Source organism: Strigops habroptila, chromosome 7, assembly GCF_004027225.2.
Source record: "Strigops habroptila isolate Jane chromosome 7, bStrHab1.2.pri, whole genome shotgun sequence".
NCBI classification, from domain to species: Eukaryota; Metazoa; Chordata; class Aves; order Psittaciformes; family Psittacidae; genus Strigops; species Strigops habroptila.
This window is the reverse complement of record NC_044283.2, coordinates 10,112,650-10,137,679: the sequence shown is the minus strand read 5'-3', so window position 1 is coordinate 10,137,679 and position 25,030 is coordinate 10,112,650. Positions and strand designations below refer to the sequence as shown.

The 25,030-nt window shown below is 42.0% G+C and overlaps 1 protein-coding gene across 1 annotated transcript in view; it reads right to left on the bottom strand.

Annotated features, from left to right (window-relative positions):
- The window catches only part of HGFAC (HGF activator), a 43,361-nt gene extending 23,522 nt beyond the window's left edge, over positions 1-19,839 (bottom strand). Inside the window, exons 1-7 of the mRNA XM_030492801.1 lie at positions 19,685-19,839; positions 18,108-18,162; positions 16,176-16,272; positions 10,315-10,388; positions 5,356-5,469; positions 4,080-4,211; positions 2,542-2,652 (exon numbers count right to left, since the gene is read on the bottom strand). Coding sequence (XP_030348661.1) covers positions 2,542-2,652; positions 4,080-4,211; positions 5,356-5,469; positions 10,315-10,388; positions 16,176-16,272; positions 18,108-18,162; positions 19,685-19,750 — 649 coding nt within the window. The 5' untranslated portion in view covers positions 19,751-19,839. The remainder of the gene's footprint in view (positions 1-2,541; positions 2,653-4,079; positions 4,212-5,355; positions 5,470-10,314; positions 10,389-16,175; positions 16,273-18,107; positions 18,163-19,684) is intronic.
- Between the last annotated feature and the right edge of the window lie 5,191 nt (positions 19,840-25,030).

Below are 25,030 nucleotides of genomic sequence, written 5' to 3'. Positions count from 1 at the left end.
CATCTATTTAAATTCTGGAACTTCTTGACACGGCATGCTGTGAAAGGGAAAAGTATGAAGGAGTTCTAAAGAGTTTAGACAAATTCATGGAAAACAGGTAAAGGTCTATCAGATATGATGGTCCAGCCATCTGCTAAGAAAATCCTTAACCAGGAAAAGGATTTCCTTGTAATTTCCTGCTACTTACGCTACTCTACTGTACAATCTACAAAGTAGTAGTCATCCTCTGCTTTGCCAGTGCTAGAGTCACAGCAGTACTTAGACCGAACTGAACCATGATGGCACTTTGTTTAATTAGTATCTGGGGGGGGTGATGTCAAGATAAATTAGCTGGTTTTCCATTAGAAACATGTGAATACTGGTTATTCTTTGTAGAAGTCAGGGGCAGGGGACATCAGAGGGACCTCAAACACATCACAGCAACATAACATTTTAGGGTACTTACTGTTTATCAAACTATTGTTTTCTTTTTTTTAAACAAAAAGAAGAACTTTTTTGCATCCCGACTTGGGTTGAAGGTTGCCTCTATAAATGAATAATTCAGAATAAAGTACATTTTGGAGAGACTGTAACTTTCTCTGAATCAAGCATTATAACCATTAGCTATTCAGACTAAAGGGTAACCTCACAATTCAGTCCTGTTAGACAAGGGAAACTATACAAGGCTGTAAAAAAGAAAACAAAGAAAAAAGTCAGCTGTGCTCACAGCATCAAATTGCAGGTTTGAAGAAAAAAATAATCCAACATATATTTAAAAATCAGTTCTGTGTGCTGTCAGAGTACAAGCTCTGGGTGCTTACACCAGAATGCCGTTGCCCCAGTGTGATGATACTACCAGGTCTATAGGCTCCAGCACCAATTTAAATGAGTTAATTTGGAATTACTAAATCCTGGCAAAGAGGGTTTTCTTCATTTTTAAACTCATTTGCAAGGCCCTGACACATACACACAATCCTCCAGTTCCCGTTTCATGTGGGGGTGTTAGGCAGCTGAACACAGATGGATTGTAAGCATCTAAAGCCATTTGTTTAGCAAACCAAATGTGTGCTTGATTATTTTCAAGTAATCAAAGAGCACCTGCTTATTTCTTGTTCTCAGCTAGTCAGACAGAAACCAGTATTACAGCTATAACACTGTCATCTGGATATTTATAACCCAGGCCATGCTGGGTGGATGTTTATGCATATTTCAGGCAGAGGAAGCTGATAACGAAATAGAAATTGGAAAAGCAGTTTCATGTGAAGATGAGCAGCACACAGTCCTCCCGAGGACACCAGGTCACCCATGTGCCATACACAGCCACTCATCCTGATCCATGCAGCAGCATTCACAAAGCCTGGGACAAGTGTCCCTAGGACAACTAGAGGACAAAAATCTGGATATCACTACTAATATTGCTACTTACAAAGGACTTAAAAGAATCACAAGCCCATTTTATACAATTCATTGAGTACATGGTGAATGAAGATTCAAGACCAGTTCATATATCATTTAATTTGCCAATTCTGCTATTTGTTATGCCAAATGTATTTCTGGTATCCCAAATAATTTTTTCGCCCAGCTTAAATAGCTGGCTACACCATATCAACTATCAGAATAACAAAATAAGAATACCAGATGCCAATTCCAGTGTTCATTATCATGGTTTTCTTACTCCATCACCCACTTGGACCAACTAGGTGCCCACCATAGCTACTGGAAGTCTTGTCTTCAGTTTTGATGAGCCCTGGGATTTATGTACTCAGAAAGACATTGCCAGTAGGTTGATGGGATCACAGGCTGATATGACTAAAAATCTATTGTAATTTATGCCTAAAACCTGCTATATTTGAAAAGTAGCCACTGACATAACTTGGGGATTTAGCACACAATTAAGCTTTACAAGCAGATTTAACCCCTGCAGTGAGAAATGTTAAGACTTCTGGAGGAAAATTGTATCAAAAACTATGTAACAGCTAATAAGAAGCAACACAGAACTAACATGTAGGCATCAAAAAACAGATTTCTCTGCCTTGACCCACCAGTTCAAGTAAAGTTCTATACTATACCGGGCTAAAGGTGCTATTAATTTAAAGCAGAAGGTAACCCAAACAAAGGGTGTGCATTTTCTTTTGTCTACTTCCCACAATAATCTAGCACTACCAGATATAGTCAACCGCCAGATTTTGTCAGAGCATAAATCCCTGCTTTATGAGGGCATGCATAGATCTTTGGGGAAAGGTTTGCACTAGAGCACAGCTCTGAGGCTGACCCTGCAAAATGGAACTATGCACTTATTTTATGGGTATGAGTAATTGGATTAGGAATTCTGTGTTTAATTTTCCATAGAGTTAAGGACATGAACAAATATTTTTAGAATTGGGGTCTTGGTGGTGAAGAGTGTGTTATGTTTTACACTGGAGGGCTACAGTAATCACTCGTTCTGTGTGGCTCTTCAGTTATTACAAGAAATGTCTGCAAAGGCAGAATACAACACAGAGGCAAAAACCACCCAGATGAAAACTCCAAATTCTCTGCCCACCAGTAGGTTGTCATACTTACCAATATCACAATACTTTCCTGCAAAATTTCCTTTGCAATCACACACTATTTTCCCAGTGAGGGTAACCATTTTACATTCTCCACCATTCAGGCAAGGATCATGAACACAACCTACAAGCAGAAACCAAAGGTCAAACCAAAAGTACGAGCTATTCAGGAGAATCAGTCTCTTTTAACTCACTTAAGTATACCTTCTCCGTGCATGTGCATTTTGGGGAAGTTTTCCCTTTTTTACTCATCTCAGACGTACACCTGATGTAAAATAAAGAAAAGGAAACTCTGCTGATTTCTTCCCACTGAGGTCTGTCTCATTGTTTTCACTCTTATTGGATAATGTCAGCCTAGCTATTGAAAAATATTATCAATGAACAATAGGTAAAATGGGGGTGGTGATGATTATTACTAGTGGTGATGGTGATGGCATTAGCACTTCTTTCTGTACAGAGGGTTCTGCCAATTCCAAGTTTGCCATTGAGCTGTATTAAAATTTATAGTAACGTATCTAGTAGGGAGCTCTGTTAAACATTTAGGATCTGTGACTGGGATGTATGAAGTCCTTTCCGATTTCCCAAGTCTCCCATGGACTCCTTAGAAAAGCCAGCTACTCTTCTAAGTAAAGCCTAGTAGACTCCTAGAAAGCCACCAACTCTCCGTGCTTTAATTTCCAGTTCTATAAGGTGGGAATAAAAGCATCTACCTATTTCAAAGGACTTTAAAGAAGCTTACTTAGAACTGTAAGTTACTTGGGAAGTTAACAGTCAGCCAGACTGAACAGCACAATAGCCGTACCAGAGCACATATATAAGTGAGGCATATGGTTTGCTTATCATAATCTCTCCTTCCAAAAGGGAGGTGCTGTATTGGCTTCATCAGGAAAGTGACAACCCAAAGCGCATATCGCGCAGCTATCTGGCCAGCTGAGTTGGGCACCTGCCAGCCTCAAAACAAGGAGGAAGCTTCATGACATAAGCGTCACCCCAGCCAGGAATGGGTAAGTTGGGCCAAAAATCATGGGGACTCTGGGGCTGTTGCAGGGCATATGGGGTCATGGAGGCAGAGTTTACGTGCTGGCAACTCAAGAGTGGGATAGGCTTGGGAAGAAAACCCAGAGGTGAAACAGCAATATGAAGCAATTGTAGGTGTGCAGGGAAGAGTAGAGAAGGGTGTGCCTCTCAGGCATGTTATAGGTTTGGAGGAGAAATTTTACCACTTCAACTATGTAATCTGTTGCATATTTTTACATAAGGCAGGTCAGGATTGCATCCCTCTCAAAGAAAACACTGAGATGTGTCCCTAAATATAATACATTAATGCATAAAATTGCTTGCTCAAATAAGAATGGACACACTAAAGTGATTTCCTGGGTCGGCATTACTGCTCATGCATGGAAAGGAAAGCTAACATGTTCTCTTTTGGGGAGGATACATGAGCTGCAAAAGCAGTATTATAGTGTGTAACACTGCTCAGCTTTGATATCCTCACTGTCCTTTATCCCCACTCTAGCAGGCCAATAGCTGTAATACATAATAGCGCCTTACTTTTGTGTTCAGCACTCCTACACTCAATCTGGCCGTCCACACACATGCACTGCTCCACAGTTCCCTGTTGGACTCTTGACCAGCTCATGCCCACATCAAAGAACTCGTAGAGATTGTTGTCAAAACATTTCTCTGAAACACAATTTAAAAAACAACACAAGCTTTCTGAGGTTATTTCTTGCAAGGAATGGCACCACAATCTTCATCATTCCCTGCTCATTCTTTTTGCTTATGTTGAGCAGATACATGTTTGGTGACAGTGCTTCTAAGCAAGCCAGCCTTCATAGTGTGAAGGTATTAAAACACTGTAGCAGCAGCTCCAAGGACCTGGAGCCAGAGGTAGGTTTTTCCTAAAGCCCTATGAGCATGACAGCATCACCATTACTTAAGTCCTTCCAAAAGTTCATTCAGCAAACACAAAAACTCAAATCGGTGGTATACTTGTGTCTGTCCCACTTTACTGCATCATCTGAGATGGTGGACTGTGCTAGAGACAGTGGAGCACCAGGACTGAAAAGGGCTTCATTGCTTATTGTTGGGAGACCAGTCAGAGCTACAGAGAATGTGGTTTAGTGGTGGACTTGGTAGTGTTAGGTTAATAGTAGGACTCAATGATCTTAAGGATTTTCTCCAACCTAAACAATTTTATGAAAAGCATTCAATAATCAACAGCAAGCACAACTGAAACCCCTCAGTTTAAAAGACTAATTTCTTGCTTGACATGCAGTAAGTTGGGAGTGACATCACCATAAAACTGGAAAAATATCCCAGACAAAGCCTTTTGGCCTGACTCTCATTGAAAAGGACTAGCCTGAAGCTGCCCAAGTGCAAAGCTGACGTCACAGGAAAAGTTGTGATAGACCCATGTGTGCATATACATAAGGGATAAAAGCATCACCTGAAATTCTGCTGCTTCTTCATGTCTCTCTGCCCTACATACCAGACTATATTATTAGTAATTTCAAAAAGTGTAAGGGATATTTAAATCTTAAAATCAGCAAAGGATGGGGAAGAGGCTCTTTGTGTTTCCCACAGCTTAATGCCTCACTGGCTCAGGGCATGCTTGAATTTCTAATTGTGTAATCAGGCTATTTTCAGATGTCCTGTCAGTAATGGATTGTCTGTCATAACCTTTTGGAAATCCACCTACATAAACATTCATGCTGCAGTGGTCTCTCCCATCACAACAGTGCTACCTTTTCACTAAGCAAACATTAATAAGCTGTACTTACTGCTTGTATTTCATGTTGTAACACTCATGGAAGAAGATACTTACCCATCTGACAGTCCTTGCCTGTGAATTCCTCAGGACAAGTACAGTGGTACCTCTGATGGCCATGTGCAGGAGAGCAGGTCCCTCCGTTTTGGCAAGGGTTGTTTGCACAGTGATCTAGACAGGCCACATAAGAAGCTGTTGTTAAAAGGTGCCACATAAACTGTGCTTTGTTGTAGTAGGCATCGGCTTGGTTACATGAACCATTTTCGTTCAGTGCACAGTGGGTTTAATACCATCTATTAACCTAGAACAAAGCTCATCCAACCAATTTACACTGGGTTCGTTTCCAGCTGTATATCAGCTATATTTATTCAGCTTTTAAAAACCATGTAGTAAATCACTGAGTTGAACCTTCTGCCCAGAGTAACTTGCCCAAAGGTGGCAAGTCGAGCCATGCAGGAAGTTACCAGAGCTGCCACTGTAGTGAGGAAGAAGATGGGACAAATGCCCACAAGATGGAGCTGTGCCTTTACACTGGGGAGTGAAGGCTGCAGCTCTGCCTCTGCCCGGATTGCTGCCCTGCATGCTTCTCACTTCAACATCAATGACCAGGGCGACGCAACTCTTTAAATTACACAAAGGACAACCCTCGACAGAAGAATTTGCTTTGGATTTTTGGATTATGTCAAAACTAATGGACAGCTGGAACAAAGGAAAAAAAATTAAAGCAAGACAAGGGCATGTCCAAGTAAATCAGGCCAAGCAAGATTAAACTGGATCAGCCTAGTATATGTCTGTTTTCTAAGGAATTTCTAACTCATGGGAAAATATAGTGGGAGAGGAGGGGATGTGCTAGGAAAACTAACTCCCGTGATAAAAGCTTTACTTGGCAATGTGGAGTGCAAAAGTCGTAAGAGTCTTGCTGGCCAGGCAATGTTCCTGACTTCAGGCAGTGTTGAGGGATGGATCTGCCCTGAACTTAACCACCATCATGTTTTACACCTGCTGCAGAGCTGGCCCAGCAGCTTGCCTATATTCAAATCCTTTTTTTAATGCTAGTCAAACTCTGCAAGAGCAACTCTAGAGTTACTCAATCCAGGTGCTCCTTCTGTAGAGTGTGGTCCTTATGCATGGGATGCAACATATAGAAACAGCCACACATATATGGGGCTGAAGCAAAGCATGACAGGTACACCCTGAATTTTGCTACGGTGGTGTAAATGTGAGGTTCCCCTGCATGGATCAAAATATTTACTTCAGAAGAGAGTGGTGTAATTGTTATCTGATAGCAGGTCTGGGTGTATTCACTGGTAGTTTCACTCTGGGATAATATTAAGGGTAAGCAAGTAAAGGCAGTGACATTCCTGCTGTTCCTGCTGTTGGATAGTTATGAAACTTTTAGTGGCATAACGTCCTCAAAGGAAAATCCTGTATTTCCTATTCTCATCACATCCAAGCCATGACTTGGTCTCCAGGCCATATTCTGGTACAGCTCTGCTCAAGTAATTTGTTGTACCTCCATTAAATCTGCAAAAAGCACTTCCAGTCCTTCATTTCTTTCATTTTTTTCCCAGTTGAAATTCCTCAGTACATCCCACCTACCACTCCAGTCTGACATCCCTGGGGTGCTCTGCACCCCTCCCCACCTTTCCTGAAGTCCAGGAACATCTACTCATAAGCATATGGACACATCACAGTTCCCTGCAGGGAATCCTGCCCACTTTCACCTATCCATTAATTGGAGAGTGCCAAGCCCCTGCCTGCTCTGCCAATGCCTAAAGTCACTCAGCAGTATCTCCCCACCCGCATGAGTGAAACACTCCATACTCTCTAGCAATCACCTTGACTTCAGCTTCACCTCTCTGAGGCTCTGCTGAATGGGCAGTACCCTTGTCCTCCTTTTCTAACCATATATTCCTACAAAAACTTCCTGTTTCTGCCACTCTTCTCTCCAGAACCAGGACTGCTCTTCCCCAAAGCCCCTTCTGGGATGATGCCTCTTCCTTCTGCCTGTGCAGCCCACACTGCTCTACTTCTTCTTTCCATATGAGTCCAAATGTCTCAAAAAACTCACTGTCTAGCACTTTTCTCCCAATTCTGGGCCTCCCTGGGGTTTTGGCCATTTGTCCAAGATTTCCAGACGTTCAGAACAGTAGTCCCCACAGAGTGCCCAAAATCTGCAAGTCCCACACATAGGGGCATTGCACATTTAAACATATATGTACATACATATGAGCTACATGTGCACAGCCCAGTTGGCCCATGTGTATGAAAGGGCTCACATTGGGCAGCTAGTACACGCTGTCTCCACAGGTATCTTCTGGGCAGGAGTAGAGGATCATCTGGAAACCCAAACAAATACCCTTGACGGCAGTGATAAAGCTCCCACTGATTTTAGGGAGGGTTGAATAAGGGCTTTGGGTGCCAATACAGCAAGCTCTGGCTCTGCACAGCAATATTTCCCTCCAGCAAAGCCTTCCTACCTGAGCTTCACTTCATCCTAAAGCTAAAGGCTTTTTGGTTAAACTTTGTCTTGAATTTGGCAGATGTATTTTTCTGGATCAATGCCTCCAGCACTTGCTTAACATTGATTTGTAAGCAGATCCAATGGTTTCAAGTTGACTCCCCACGTACACATGGTATTCTTAGCCTGGAGAGAATTTGTGCTTCAACCTTTGCTTTCAAGCAGCTCATCCCTCACCCCTGTTCACATACTCCTCATCATCTCTAACGACCAAAGGATACTCTCTCCCCCCAAAACTTCATTTTTTCTTGTTTTTCAAGCATCTATAAAATGGTTGAGATTGCCCCAAAGATTTTCTATTTTACACGACAAAATCATATATTTTCCACATTTTAAAGATCAGCATTATTCAGTTTTACTGCTTCTTTCTTCCCAGCTATCTTCCCCAGCAGGCAAACTTTACTCCCATTTGCTTGAAATTCCCTTCAGCTATTATGCTGCTCCTTCCTTTTAGCCTCACCATAAATCTTTTCTCTTGGATGGCGATCTGTTAAATATTTACCAAATATGGTGCTTGATTCTTAAAAATATAAGTGGATTTCTGTTTCTAAATAAATTAACAGGTAATTTATTTCTTTTATTTCTTTTAAAAAATTATTAATCCTTCCAGAAATAGTCTTGTCTTTGCATCAGCCAACAGTGATCTCTTCCAGCTAACCCATCCTTTTTTCTCTTTCCTTTCCTCTCTCACTCATGTAACTCCATTTTTCTTTTTTTTTTTTCCTGGAGAAAAACCAGTACTCTCACTGACATTAAAATGTGTTGACAGAGGATATTGACCTCAGCAAGGGGCAGACAGACATGATGCCTTTCTTGTTGCAAACCACCCTATCCAATGCTGTGATGAGTAATAGGCAAAAATGAGGCAACAAGCTCAAAAAGACTGGAGGTGGCTGCACGTGGGGCTGGCAGCATGATGGTGATGGGCAGATTGAGAGGCAGGGGTGGCACAAGGCACCCCCAGAAACGCAACACTAGGCTTGGAGAGCTCCTGGAAAAGCCAGCCACCACCATGACAGCGTTGCACTGGAGGATTAAAGCGGTCATTAGTTAAAGCTCCCAACATTTTAAGCTCCGGGAGGGCATTCATGAACCTGACTCTTGTAAGCATAACTGTCTATAAAGTCTACATTCGTGTCTGACATACTTGCATTACAAAGGCACATACATTGCTGCTTGTTTTGAGGTTAGGTCATTTGTCTCTGATCTACTGTTAATCTGTTTTAAAGCCAAGCTGGAAAATAATTTAAAGTTGTTAAGTTTAAAGCGATGATGCTGTGCACTGCTTAATTTTAGACTGTCAGCATGATTCAGCTAACGCTGGCTTTTCAAGCGCTGTAGTAAGCTGCAGTCAGCTTGGCAATGAGACTCCTGACACGGTGGAGAACTCCCTGCAAAGGGATGGTGGAAAATGCCCTTTGTTTGAAAGTGGGAAGTGAACATCTAAGGGCATCTGGTCATATTCCACAGACTAAAGAAGACAGGTCACATTTGAAAGTAGTTAGATTAAGAAAAGAGGAACAGGATCAGCATTCAGACACATCCAAAAAAAACCTCAAGGGCATCAAGTCTGATCAGTGCAACACCGGATTTTCCAATGCTGGTCTGTCACTGTATAAATTGAGAATTATATATATGTTTTCTTTATAAAATGAGATTCCCCAGCACCCAGCTTATGAAACATGGAGCTGGGGAGACAGAGACAAGCATGGGCCAGCCATCAAGGCACTGATGAGGACAGGGATGCATGATCCCCACTAAAATGCTTGGGACGTGGTGCTTTCACCCAGCATGTCAATGGAAGTGACTTACATAGAAAGGAGAAATTGCCACAGACCTTGGCTTCCTGTTTTAGACAAGACTTCCGCAATGAAGTAATTGCAGCACTGGAGTGTGGTGACCACATGAAGTTATAGCACTGTTTAGCTAAGTAACCCTTCCATTGTCCCTCAGTACTCCTGCTGTGAATGCATCTGTCCTTTTGTCTTCTCTGATATAGCCCAAAGCCCAAGAAAGTCCGTTTTTGAAGGTCTGATCTTTACCGTGAGATCTCAAGGAAGCACAGCTGGAAGTGATGGCTGTGTGTTGTACAGGCAGTGAAATGTTTCTGTACCTTCTAAAAAACTAACTGGTCAGACAGAAAATACAGCTGATTAAATGAAGGCAAAACTAAAAGGCACATCCAAGCTGCGAGGGAGAAGATGATCACCTCTCTGCTCAACTCCAGCAGGAGGTCAGATTTCTGTGTTGATGTTACCATAATTTCTCTCCATGACTTCAAACTTGTCAACAGAAAATGAATTAAAGACTGCGTGGTATTCACAATCTCATGCTATGGTTATGCACAGTCACAGAGAGATCCTGGAAACATTTAATGTGAAGGCTTGCTCTGTGTACATCAAATAAAAATGGCACTGAAGGCACCACCCCTCCTTACTGCAGGTGACAAAGTAGGAGCCAGCTATTTGGAGCAACTCAGCAATGGTTTGCCTTACCTAAGTGGTCTTTGGGCATCAAAGCACAGTGTCCCCATCTCCTGTCCCGGTCATAGTTATGTGTTGTTGAACACCTGAAAAGAATAAAAAGTGCAGTTCAGTGCAGCTTTAAACAACCTGGATGTTTTCTCTGAAACTAGACGGCCTTCAAACTTCGTCAACCTGGAAATTCGGGGTTTTTTTCTAATTAGCATCTGTTTCATTCAAACTCTTTTAACATCAGAGGGAAAATAAATTTTCTTTTGTTAAAGATGCTCTGCCCCATTTCTCTCAAATTAAATACAGATTGAGACGTGGAAGCAGGATCTGAAATCTCCAATGAACCCTCCAGAAAAGCCCAACCTTCTTACCATTTCTAAAATTAGAAAATGCAAGACAGAAATGAAAACCAAAGCCAAAGTAAATAAATAATGTCTCCTTTATTCATTACAAAACAAGCAAAACAGGACCCAATCCATTTTTGATGCCACTCAGTTACTTTAATAATCTGTGGAGGCAAGAGACTGTCCATAGAGGGACTTTTCCGTGGCTTTCAGCAGCAAACATATTTTGCACTCAGTTCCTCTAAAGTATTCCTATTTTTTAACTTGCCAGATGAAATCAGGAAATAACTGACACGGTGGTGATTTCCAAACGCACAGATAAAACCTCTCCTGTTCGCAGAGCAGCGAGCTGAATCCTGCACACCACACTGCCCATGGGAATCCTACCAAGACAAACTTTGACAACTCTTTATCCGTGCATGTTCCTTGCCCTCATCAGTCTGTTATCTCCAAGACTCACAGCACTCCAAGGACCATTAAGCTGAATTCTCCATTTGCAGAAGTAGACTTACAGGCTTTCCTGAGGCCACACAGTGAGTGTGTGAGTGAACCGAGGCTGAACCTTGGAGGTCCACATCCTGTCCCAATGCGCTATGCACCAAAACATCTTCCCTAACAAGTTCTAATGCAGCATGATAAATATCAGCTACATGGCATTGGAAGAAATGGGAGTTTGCTCTATTTAATGTGCCTGATGATAATCCATTTTCATTATGTGTGTTTTTATCATACCTTGAACAGTTGTGTTATGAGATATTTTTTCCCCCTAGGTTGTCACAAGCTAGATGATTGAAATTTTATTGCAGAGCACGTCTACCATTTTACCTGCCCTACTTTGCTTCTTAATTAGATGCTATGTGGCATTAAAAATGCTTTCATTCCAATGGAGAATCTGAATAGGCCACATATATTAAGTTTGGTGACCTCAATTATAGAAGGTGCAGAAAAAGAAAGGTGCTTGTTTGTCTAGTGCAGATTAACTTAGCATGTACTTAAAGAGGCTGTTTTTTCCCAGGCACTAAGGCCCTTGCGACTCTGCTGGGAGTTGGTGGAAATTTCTCTGTGTTCCTTCATTGGGAAGTGGATTGTGCTTTTTTCAAGGGATGGTCTATTATGCATGAGGATTAAGGTGAGGAGTACATTAAAAGTGATTCTTAGCACTTCTTGTCTCATTGGTGGCAAATCTCTCTTTGACTGAACTGTGCCAGCCATGATGGGGAAGGAGAATCCAAACTTTTTGAGCTTTTCTAACTGACATTATCTAATTATCTAGAAGAGCAGTGTTACGTTGCGCAGCGTGGAAGAGGCAAATGGAAAAGGTCTTGTATACGCCTAAAGAATGCAAGCAAACTCTGATCATTAGGGAGAAAAAACTATCTGTATGCAAATTAATACTCTCTGGAGTCTTTACAGCAGCAACCAAGTTCTAAGCAAATGGAGAACTCATTTTTTTCCCTTTTAGATGTTTTTGCTATCAGAGACCCTGACTGAGGCTTCTTCCACTAGCTTTCCACAACCCACTGGTTCTCCCACGCCAATTCTTCACAACCAGTCCCTTCCTTCCTCTCGCCTTGCAGTGACTATAAAGAATTGGTCCTCCCCTGTGATGCCAGGCTGTCTCCTCAGTGCCAGGCTTCTAGTACATTCACATAATCCTTTTGTATTTTCCACCAGGTATTTCTCACTGTCTGGAAAAAGCTCAGCACATCCTCAAAGCGACTTCTCTGGTCGCCCTCCTTTCCTTTTTAAAATGTCTTCTTTGTTGAAAGGCTTATCAAAAATGTGATGACATTTCAGTTTTGTGGGATGTTACCCCCAGCAGCCAGAGCAACCAAATGGGCTTATTATTTCTTTGCGTTACTTGTAAATGGGCCCACTCTCTAAATTTATGAGATAACAGAAGTTTTTATGTCAGCCCATTACATAAAAATATTAATAAAGAAGTGAAAACTTGAAGTCATGGGTACTGAATTAATTACACCAGAAAAGGCATAGAATCGTAGAATCACAGACTGGTTTGGGTTGGAAGGGACCTTAAGATCATCCAGTACCAATCACCGTGCCATGGGCAGGGACACTTTTCACTAGAGCAGGTTGCTCCAAGCCCCATCCAACCTGGCCTTGAACACTGCCAGGGATGGGGCAGCCACAACTTCTCTGGGCAACCTGTGCCAGTGTCTCACCACCTTCACAGTGATGAACTTCTTCCTAATATAGAAGCCCACTACCAGGGATTGATTTAAACAACATTTTAAATCAACTTATGAAAACAATATGGGAATGAAGGAATAAATGGTATATCATAGATGAGGCTTAACTGGTAGGCAGGTTAAATGGAAAGCAGGTTATTTTACCCATCAGAAGCATTGGGAGCCTTAATAATATGATATTTTGGAGAGCAAGCGAAGCCTCAGGCCAGAGGCAGAGTAGTGGAATGAAAGAGCACTGAGATCACACCTGGTGCTTTCACAGTGTTCGAGGCCTGGAGGTTCCCTCAGACCTTTTTAGGTGTTGTCCGGACCATGAGAGATGGGTCAGATGGTGCCAGACTTTGCCTGACAGCACCAGAGCAACAACCACGAGCACCAGAAAAATCCAGAGCCTGATGCTTGGTATCTCCTAGCTCAACCCACATCTCCTTCTCCTTTCCAGGACTGGCATAAACTCTCCATTTTGTAATCCAGCTGACCAAAAAGCCCTCCTTTGCACTGTTTTCAATCTGTGACCAAAGTATCCAATCTTCCTGATTCCAGAGAAGATGGTAAGATCATGCTATTCCTGTACCAACCTAAGCCCACCCTTGCAACCTGGCACAATGGGGACCTCATCCAGCACTGAAGTGCAGGATAAGGCATCTCCAAGGTGCGCGCCAATACCTTCACAGCCAAAATCTGAACCGAAGTCTGCTCCTACTATTCCTCTTGAGCAGGATCTAGGAGAACCCATCCCACCATGGGACACAGGGGCAAGGCACTGACAGCATCCCTGCAGCCACAGCTTGGCTGCAGTACAGACCACCCGCCCTGTTTGCTCTCATGCATGTTAATTGCATCCCCATTTTGTCTGTCCCTACACTGCTTTGACTTTCTGGAGATACCTTGAGCTTTAGCAACTGTTCCAGCTAGTTTTTTCTCTTCAACACAAAAGGCAAATTTACATGACATCTTTATTACCTGGTAAGAGGCCACTAAATTGAAATTCATCTGTGAAGACAGATTATAATTAAAGGGAAATGCAGTACAGGATGCTGTTAAAAGAAGTTTGTTACTTAATACTGCAATTATTTAGTCTTCTTTCATATATTTTCAATAAATATTTATTAAGATACAACCTGTTTATTGCTCTCAGAGAAGGTAGGGAAAGGTTTCTGCAGTCAGGACTGATTTATATTGAAATATTTAATGTCACAAATGGACAAGGCCATGTCTGATTGCCTTTCACATTTAGCTCTGAATAAGCAGAGTGGCTTTCATTAATGAGATATCCAGCTTTGTATTAAGACAGACACTGCTCTTACATGCCTTCTGCTGCAGGACTATCTATCTTTTTATTGAACTTAATATGATGGGCTAGCACATACTATCTGCGTCATATGTAGTATGAGAGAATATATAACAAAATTAAAACCTATTGGAGCAGGCTTTGGCTTACACTGTAAAGTCCTGCCTGTAGTCTTGTCTTAAAGTGTGACTTGAGGACTATGAGCATGGACCCATTAAGTGTGTGTATAATCTAGCACTCTCCTGCTCTGGTCTCCTTGCATTTGCTCCCAAAAAGGCAGGTTACATCCAGCCTCCTGTCATCTCCATCCTTACTAGCAGCTTGCAGGCAGGCAGGAGCAAGAAAGACACAAACCTTGTCCTGTCTGCTGTCTGCCAGGTCCCCTGTGATCAGTTATTCCACTTCAGTCCAGCACGGTCTAGTGCCAAGTCACACAAAAATGCATAGAGCAGTTTCCCAATGGCTATTCAGGGCTCTTTTCTGGCATCTCTATGCCTGAAGTCACACATTAGGTTGCTTTTAGTTTATGAAAAAAGAGTAAACACCGGCCAGGCCAGCCATGGGGTGAAATGGCCTGTCAAAACCAAACAGCTCCAGCTGTTCTCCTCCTTGTGTCCCCACTAGTAAATGGCTTTTAAAAATCAGAATCAGGAAAGCAAGTTGTCCAAGGTCAGCTCTGAAGTGTGCTCTAACCTTGGATCCAGCCATTCACAGGTTTTCCTTTTTCTTTTTTCATTTCTGTCACCCAACTGTCTAAAAACAAGTACATAGTGTCATGTGTTAACAAGATCCATCTTAAACATGGCATGAAATTAAGTGGGTCCAAAGGTCAAGGTCTTTGTGACTACAGTTCATCAGAGAGAGGATTCACAATGGAAAATTTTTCCAGTTCTCTTCCCTTAGTTGAGGTGTTCTTGAATTCTTCTTTACTGGAGGGTTTTCTTATCTGGATTGTACCTATGGATGTTGGGGAAATTCAGAAGTGGTCTCCTAGCCTGAAGCCCTATGTTTATTTGTGTAATGTTCTGTGTTGTTTACATTACACCAGCACTTGAAACAGATGTGCCATCAGAAAGATGACACAGATCATAAAAAGATTAGACATCCCAGTATAAAAAAATGCGATTTCTGCCCTGCATGGGCAAGTAAAATTAATCTCATAAAATATTATTTCCACCCTGAAAACATCCAATTATGTCTTTCACATAGTTCAGTTGTGCGTATATTTTCACATTACTGGTACCCATATATTCCATGCTTTGTTGCCTTTGATTTCTCTTAATATATGCCCATTAGATAGGTTCATCCGCAAAGTTAGGCTTGTTTATTCAGTGCTTGCTTCAATAGGGTTTCCACTTGACCGCCCCTACCCCAAACTGAATAAGGAATGCTTTTAACAACTTCTGAGCATGTAAAAGAATAACCTTTGCCCAGTATAAGGAGGCCTGACCTTAAACACACTAGTAGAATAAATCATTACCCAACAAACAGGAGTAATACCTCACCACTTAGTACTACACTGTCCAAAAGGGGCCTGGTGCCAATGTGGATAGAAATTAGAGACATGGAGGAAAAAAACCAAACAACTTTCCTCAAAAATCAGATGGTCTCTGCAGCAGTACCAGTGTGACCTACACAAATCAAGCAATTCCTTAACCAAGTGTCATCTCTTACAGATGTCTCTATCTCTCCTTTCTCCCTCATCAGAGAGTTTCTCTCAGGTCATTTCATCAGTCCTGCCCTTTCTGTACAAGCTCTTCCCACTCATGTAATTTGTAATTCCAATATGAAGGCTAAGAAGGAAACATTTCCAGGATTCTTGAGCTTTCTGTGGCCCTGGAGACCCCATCGCTGGGTTCCCTCCCCTCTGAGCACAAACTTGACCCAAAGGCCATGACTGTAAGCAAGAGAAATGTATGGTTCTCCTTGGGCACAACATTAAGCTCAAGTTAATTATTTTAAAAGCAAGATTAAAGAACTAAAAGGATGACATTTTTCTTTGAATGCTGTCTTCATTTATGAGCAATGTTAACTTACCATTTCTTTCGGGAAAATAGATTTGATAAACACGAGTGATAAAACCTTCCACCGTACCGGAAAGGAAATGTGCATAAATTTCCATCCTCCGTAAACACTGAAATACAAGAATAAAAACTCATCATGCAGCCGAACACCAACCCACAGGTACGTACATTACATGTTATTACTTGAAATTATGAAGATAGAAATCGTCACATTTTCAGCTGCACTTTGGACTTTTGCCTCTGCAATTTCTAGTGCATAAGAAGGGGCTTAAAATCCCACATAATGACCGAATCAAAAAAGATTAATGGGCTCTGCAGTAGAATAAAGATCTCAGATCGATTCAGCTCAAAATATATTGCAATTTCTGGTACAGCAAATGCCAATTATATTCATTAATTGCAATTATCATTTCTAATTATGTAGTATCATAACAGCATATTAAATTGATTTCCAAAGTAGCATCCTTTCAGGTTCCATATCACATTGCAACATCTGTTTAAGACAATTAAGGAACCAGACTGTACAGATTGAAATAGGAACAGTAAGGAGAAAGAAGGTTTTAAAGGTTGGGTGAAGACAGATAGTTTTGATCATACCACCTTCCCTTTGGGATAAGGAGATCCCTTATAAGTGGGGAGAAATCAATGAGACCAGTGTCTAAAAAGGACAAGTTTCATGTTCACTACATCAGTGGTGGCAGTCTAAGGAAGGGTGGTGGGAGCCTAGCAGAAAAAAATCCTTCAACATGAGTCTGGAGAATGAGACAGACTGAAGATAAAAGAGACAATGGAAAACTGTCAGAGCTTATTTAACCATTAAACTAAAAGCAATCACTTCTGAGAGCCGAGAGTGTGAAGGGGAAGCCAACCACTGCCGCTGGAGAGAAATGTACGCGGAGCGTACAACTGAGCTGGCAGCACAGTGCATTTCCATTTCTCAGTGACGATGCATGACTGCTTCTTGTCCTGACCTTACCCCTTCCATGATGGCTGGGTCTCCTGCACACCTCTGAGGTATCTGTTAACCCTCATGAGACCAGACTTGTCATCTCAACGAGCTGCTGGGCCAGTTATTAGCATTATGGAAAAACTAACTTATTCCTTTTATACAAACCCTTCCTAATCAGTTGGAATTATGATCACTCCGTCTGCCCTAACCATCCCTTATCTGTCAGTGAGAAACAGCTACTGCCAACCCCTCTGTTATCCCCTTGTCAAGCCTGGTTTTCATTGTCTGAACTAATTAAGCAAATGTTCAGATTTACCTTCTCTGATACTGCTCATTATAATGAGTTAGGAGAGTTGCGGAAATGCATCGTCTTTCAGAAGACATATTGCATCCCAAAGGCCATTAAAGACTGTTCTAAGCTATAAAGGCACCACTAGCAGCCCAATTCATGTAATCTTTAACAGAAAAAGCTCAGGACAATAAAAGCTTTAAAAATGGAAGTCTGCAATGCCCACGTACAGCCTAACCAGACAGGATGCCTGATTGTTTGGTGCCTTCAAAACAAATGCAACCCAGCAAATTGCATAGGGCTCAAAACCTTCTCTCACCAAGAGATCAAGAGCTGCTGTAGGAATTGAACCTACACATACAAAGAGTTTATGCACTTTAAAGTCACAGGGCAGACGCAGCTCTGATTAAAATAAAGGGAGTTGCACATCTACAGCCACACTATGTTATGAGTGAATATAAGCCACGCTCAGACAAACTTAAATCCCATCAGCACCTTCCCATTAATCTGCGTCTGAAGGAAAATTACCTGAGATTCCTGAGCTACTCCCAAATTCCTCTCTACACAGAAATTAATATTGGCATAACCATTCCATAATCCTTATTCATGTTGAAACAAAGACAGGCTTACTACTGACTTGCACAGCATGGATACAGACAGGCATATCATTCTTACTGTCATGAAACCTATTGGATTTGACTTTGTACCTTGTGGGTGAGCGAACTCATGTTTTGAGCCTCTTCCTGCTCCAGATTTGTGGTGCTACAAAGAGAAAAAAAATAATGTGGATTGTAGACACAAATTCACTCTGGGAGCCATCCTATAGGGACAAACGTGCTTTCCAGGGTGCCCTGGAAATTGTATTTCTCCCAATGCTTCTGTAAATCTCATTTGTGTGTGATTTTTGCTGGGGCACAGCCTGGTGAAAGAGGGTGGGTAAAGACTGGCTGGTGAAACATCTCTGTTAAACCAGGAAAACCCAGCACAGCACAAAAAAGGCCAAAGCTCTGCTTCTTTGTATTGCCAAGGGACACATCTCCTGTTTCTCTCGGCAGGAAGCATACATGCATTCTGGAGCCAGTTCACAGTTACAAATTACATCCCAGCATTTGACTTTTCCTGCCATTAAGCTGTAACCCCCCGGGAAACTAGTTAAAAAAGCAACCCCTGCTTTATTTGGGTGTGCTGATCAGCAAGCAAGGATTGCTGGGCTGAGCTGATTTTAAACCACAGGAAATAATAAAAAATGGTAATACACATAAAGTGCTGCTGTCAGCTAAGGTGTTGACAGCTGAACTATAGCAAAATAGACATATCACAAAAGCACTCAAAGAAGCAGCACATCATGAACCTAGAACTGGATAGGGGACATAACAAGTAAGGGATAAGAGAAATCTGTTGCTAAGTTATATAGGGAGGGCTTGAACAGTTCTGAAACAGTTTTTGCACTCTATGGTAACTTTGCCAGCACTGAGCAGTCTTCAACAGCTTTAGCCAGGACCAATCACTTCCTAGGCAGTGTAAATATTCCTCTCTGCTCCCACCTGCAATATCTAAAGAGATACTTCTATACTTCACTGGGATAATTAGGATTATAACATCATTTAATTATATCTGAGCTAGTTTCAACTTAACTAGTGAAATAAAGCTAATCACAAAGCCACGCAACTGAGGGCCCAGGCTATTACTGTGCTGCTAGTCCATGGTGGATGCCAGACAGTGGTGGCGTTTAAGCAGACTAGCAAAGTCAAACCATCACAGCCATGCTCAGCAGTGCTGCAGGTGCCTCACAGACATACCCAAAAAGAGACACAAAGCACACAATGGAAACACTGGAGGCCATGGCATGAAAACGGAGAGGTTTGAAAAGAAGGAGATGGTTACCTAAGCTGGCATGTTCAGTTACCAGAGAGTAGTCTGGTGGGGTAGCACCTCTCCTTCCATGCTACTGCAGGTACGTGCTGGTGTCAACACACTTCTGAGATGCTTTTTCAAAGTATTCCAATTTATGTGGTCCTTCCTCCCCTCCTGTTCTTCTTCCCTAGCAGGGCATGGATGTAAGCAATTTCTTTAACTGCAGATACATATGGGACCAGCTCTCATACAGGCCCCCCACTTAGCACTGCTGTGAGCCTTCATCTAGCAAACCCCTGTTGTTTTTCATTTGAAGCATTCTTCCTTTCAGTCTGGTCAGCAGCTTCACTCATCCAGCCCCAGGGCAACACTGTCCTGCCAGTCAGCACATAGGTGATCTGCCACTCCAAAACAGAAGAATCAGACTTACCATCCTTGCACAGTCACTGCTCAGAGCCAGAGCTAAGACAACAGTGAAAGGAGCACAGACTTTCATCTTCACTCTCCTCTCACAAAGGTTTTGCCTGGCAGAGGGAAACTTCCAAGGCTGGGCTGAGGCAGGAGGGTGAATCAGCAATGAGCTTCTGTAAGAGACTGTGATTTACTTGACTTTAGGGTATTTTAGTTTTCAAAGTAAGCAGAGCTGTTATCGTTGTTAATCATTAATGTCTTTGTGGGTAGATGGGAATGCCATGTAGAAAGATACTCTCCCTAAACCACAGGGAGTGAAGAGTTTACGAAGTGCGTAACCCTTAGAAATGATCACCAATGTATTCAGCAAGCATTTAACACCTCCAGAGGAGCTGATCCAATGTTGCTCATAATCAGAGACGATTTACCATCCAGACGTTTCTCATCTCTTTCCCTTCAGGAGCTAATTAAAAGCACGGTATAGCAATAACAGGGAACTTCAAGCAAGCCCACTCAGGAGATGACATTACATTGCAAAACACGAACCAGATCAATGCCAATATCAGACACAAGAATTACTCATTAACAGATGGTTACCTGCCCAGCTGTGACTTACAGCAGCAGCCTCTCAGCAACAGATTGGGAAAATTAAAAAGAAAGAAAATAGGCATTACTCTGACAAAATGTTTTGTGTACTAAAAAGCTCCCTTCTGCAGCTGCCTGAGCAAACCCACCTCAGTGCTTGGCTGAGATAGCTGCATGGCAGAAGTATTTCTACTAGGGATGCAGAGGGTATTGCTAAAACTGAGATTTCACCAGTGGAGTCTGTTTCAGCCCCACCTTGCCCCACAACCAAAATCCACAGGTTTGGCTGGTACAACTGTATCTGTGCTTGAGGCTTTTGCCAGCCATGTCCTGCCAATCAGGGACCACACCTCTTCACACCCAAAATCCCCAGAGTCACAACAACAGAAAGAGTATGATACTCTCTGCTTAAGTTGTGCTCTGCCCATTGAAGTTTACTCAACACAGCTATGGAAGGGTTGTAATTGGGTTTTGTTCTATTGTCTTTTAACCCAACAAGACCATGGCAGTAGGGTCCAGCGGTGCACTGGAGCTACCCCACCACTAAACTTGCTATGATGTTTTATAATGTTGGAGGGGATTTCCACTGGCTGTGTTATCACGTTGTTGTTTCTGTTGTCACAGTAATAGCTCTTGTTAGTAGAATTATGCATTTATAGTTTAGGGACAAAACTTTCCTACTGTCAGCAAGGCTTGGAACAGCAGGAACCAGGCAAGTTTGGAATTTTCTTCCAAAAATCAGGCAAAGAGAAACATGCAGAAAAAAATTGTTTGTCTCTATGCATTGTTTTTTGCCTGAAGATTTGAAGTAAATAAAGCTTCAGAATAGACTTGCAGGATAGAGCTGTCTATTTTCACTCATTTCAAACACGGAAATAGGATGTACAGACAGTCTGATCTGGCTGGAGACACCTGGCAAAGCTGGAACATAGATTTCCACTTCCCACCCTCACTCTTGACTTGGGCCGTTGGGCTGCAAGCTAGTAATGCCTATACGATGGCTACTGAAATTGTACAAAGAAAGCAAAAAAAGCCATTAGCTGCTATTCCATTCAGAGTTCCCGAAAGTTCTGCAGAAAGAGAGGAGTGGGGAAGTGAGGGCTTGACAGAGAAGGGAGCAGGAAGACACTTCTTTAAAGCTGCAGCTTTCTCCACCCATTTCCAAAATAAAAACCATTTGCTTCCATGACCAGAAACACTGTATTTCTGTGGTCACCAACGCAGGTTGTAGGAGAGGATTTTCCCATACCTAAAAGTAAGAAAGGGGAAAAGCAAGAATTCATTCTATGTTCATGCATCTGCTCCTGGTTGCTGTAGTTCGTAGTCATTAAACTACAGGTAGGAGTTGCAGAGTGTCTTTCTGAGAAAGCACAACTCTTAAGCATTTAGCTCAAACCAATTCAACGTAAGAAAATGGAAGCACCAATACTGGGAGTCACTTCAGCTGAGAGGATGGTGCTGTCACAAAGCAAAAGGAAAACACATCAAAGCCAGGAGTTTTAACAGCTGCCAGAGATACACCACCATGCAATGGGAATTACCCCTGAGTAAAGTCTGAATAATGACCGAACAGTGATTTTAGGGCTCAGACAGACATGAATCATTAAAAAACCCTAACTACTACATGTAGGCTGCCTGCATTGGTTCAGCAGAGAGGTGTCTGAACAGGTCATAGAGAAGAGGCAGAATCTGAGGTGTGTTTTTTTGTAAACTATGTGAAGTGATCAGTGATTCTTTCAGCTTTTTATAACCAGAAGAAAGTCTGCCTGCCTTCATCAGGCTTTTCTTAGAATCAGTAATAACAAAGTATGCCACAAATTTTTGAGAAACATCGTATCTCAGTGGCAAGAAACTGCTCATAAAACTGAAGATCCAGTTTTGATACTAAGTTCTTATAAAATTCACAGAATTTTGGGCACTTGGGAGTTCATAGGTGTGAAGAATAAGGTCTTGGCTACAGATATTTGTGTGTTATCATGAAGCTTTTGGCCATGAGCAGCACGAGGAGTGTGCATGGAGGGAGAGTTGGGGAACAAAGCTGGGGGGAGAGAGCTGAGATGCAAAAATCTCCTGCACTGGTCTGAGTTTGTGCCATTACAGATAGAGCCATCCAGCAGTACAATCCTGGGTGAACTGGGAGTGATCCCAAAGGCAGAGAGGCACCAAGCCATCCCTTACCCTAACACATGTTCATGCTGGACTCCACAGCCTCTCCATCAAGAAAACAGATGCACAGAAGTTCCAATGTGAAGATAATAAAAATAGAGAAAAAATAAGCAGCACAGAGCTTAAGGAGTATCAGCAATGTAACCTTCTTTATTTACTCATGTACACCTGTGCCACAATCACCAGTGCTCAGATGGTTAACAGGAATCACACCTGACCTCAGGAATGGACTAACCAGAGACAAAGACAAAACCCGTGCATGCAGCCAGCCGCCTCCTCAGCACGCAGAGCATTGAATGGTCCCTGCCTGCAGCAGCCCTCTGCCAAAGACCCAAGAGCCACCCTCACATTCCGATATCACCAAATTACATGTTGTTAAGACCTCTGGGAACTCCTACCATGAGAGAAATGCCCTCTGCTGTAGAGAGATTCTGTTTGGTTTGTATTGGGCAGTCTGAGAAACCCAGGACAGTCTGCCAAAACCATCATCCCACAGGTTGAGCTGATAAGCCCACAGAGCTGCTCTCCATAACCTTCTCAAGTCAATCCACCTGTGACCCATTATTTCCAGAGTACTAAAAGAAATTTTCCACAAAGGGGGAAGACTTGGGGGTATATGGAGCAAATACCATAACAAGAAGAAGAAAAATAATGAAGATATGGAAACAATCCACATGGTATTCAAGATAAAGACCCTAGCCTTAGATTTTAAACTTCATTTAGTGTCCATTTGAAATGAGGATTTGTAAAACACTAAATAAAAATTAAAAAATTAATGTGTGTGTGAGTACATGTACATATATATATATATAAAAGACAGGAAATCTGGAAATAGGAGCTAGAGGAAAGACCTGGCTTTGGAGTGACAAATATTTGGCAACTCTAAGGTCTGGACCCTGTACTGCAGTTCATCCCACCAGTGAAACTGCAGCTAGAGTCTGGTTCTTGTTTTCAAAGAAAATTCCCTTTTCCTGTTAAAGCAAGGCACATTTTGATTCTTAACTTTGCTGCACAAAATATTGAACATTTCCTGTGGAGCACACATAATCCAAATGCATTTGGAGCCAGATTCTGCTACTGCTGAAGTTGATGAAAGGTTTCAAAATAAGACTAGGAAGTCTTTAGTGTGTTTACTGGCTCTAATCCTTATACATCAAAGGCTAAAATCCCTCAGTTTCAGCAATCTTTTTTTCCTTTTATATTGACATCAACATGGGAAAATGAAAAGGCAAATAAACATACAATAAATGGTTAGAAAGAGACAGGAATCTTGCTGCAGGGAATGCTGCCTTTTCCTCACTTCCCACATTTAATTCCTTTAAATTTAACAATAATTAATAAAGGCACAGACTGAGCCCAGGCTCTGAACTACTTAGTAATAATGAAACAATATTAACAACCATCCTGAATCATTAAATATCAACAAAACCTAAATTAACTGAGTCAGCCACAAATATGAAATAATAAAATTGTTTCTTTTTTTTTTCCCATCAATTAGTTTACTAGACAGAAGTGGAAAAGACAAGTTTAAACACACATACATCCGTTTGCATTCATTGCTATGTACCAGCTACCAAGCAGACAGGGGGAGGGTTTTCCCATGACTGCAAGTTCATGTGTTCTCCATTTTTACATTTCCTGACCATTGTAAATGTTTCTGAGAAATCTACCATTCAGATACTGCAAAACCGAAGAAAACTTTTATAATGACTAACTAACTCTACCATGTATTTTTGCAAACTTTTAGGCTTTAACAGAGTAATAAGGTAAAAAAGTTTTCTTCTTTCAAAGCCAGGTTCTTCCCTTGTGAATGTAACATATGGCAGCCAACTAATGGGGTGGTTTTGCCTCCTGAGATGATCTGATTTCCAGGCTTTAGTTGCCATTATAGCTATGAAGCCCAAACCCAGCTTCCTGGATAAGGAGATAATTGCAGGCTACAGCATCATTGGCACAAGGAACTAACACTAGATCTGAAGTCTCTGCAAGTATGCTGAGACCAAGAAGTTTATACCCCCTGATGAATGCATGTGAATTGGAAGTAATTAGAAGTATTTCTAGCATGAAAAAACAATTTATTTATCTTTCAGGAAGCGGTAGGACACAAGTGTTCATGCATGGCAATTCTGCTCCTGGTGCACTAGCAAGGGACTCAGTGCCCACATGAGACTGACACTCAAATCCTCCCAACTCTTTTCTTCTGGGGGACCTGGAAATGATGCTGCAGACCTTGTTGTCACTGTCAGACGAGATTCCCTTCCTCTCTGTTGCCTGAGATCATTCCCATTGTCTGATCATGGGAACTGTTACCAAAGCTCAGTTGTCTCCATTAATTAGTGAATATCCTAATCACCAGAACTGAGACTAATAGTCATGGACTCCAAGTCTAGTGACTTTGTCAAGGCTTTAAAATAAGGCAAGGCAGCAACACTGGGTGTGCATGAGGAACCTTTCCCCTTCCCTCTAACGCCTACTGCTCAGGGCTGCCCTGTCCAGGGAGGACACGGGTCACATCTGTCTCAGGAAATGGTGCAAATCTGGTCACTCACGTCTGAAAACAGAGTATTCACCACTGGGCAAGAAGTAAGCCTTCCACCTCCTTTTCTCTGTCCTG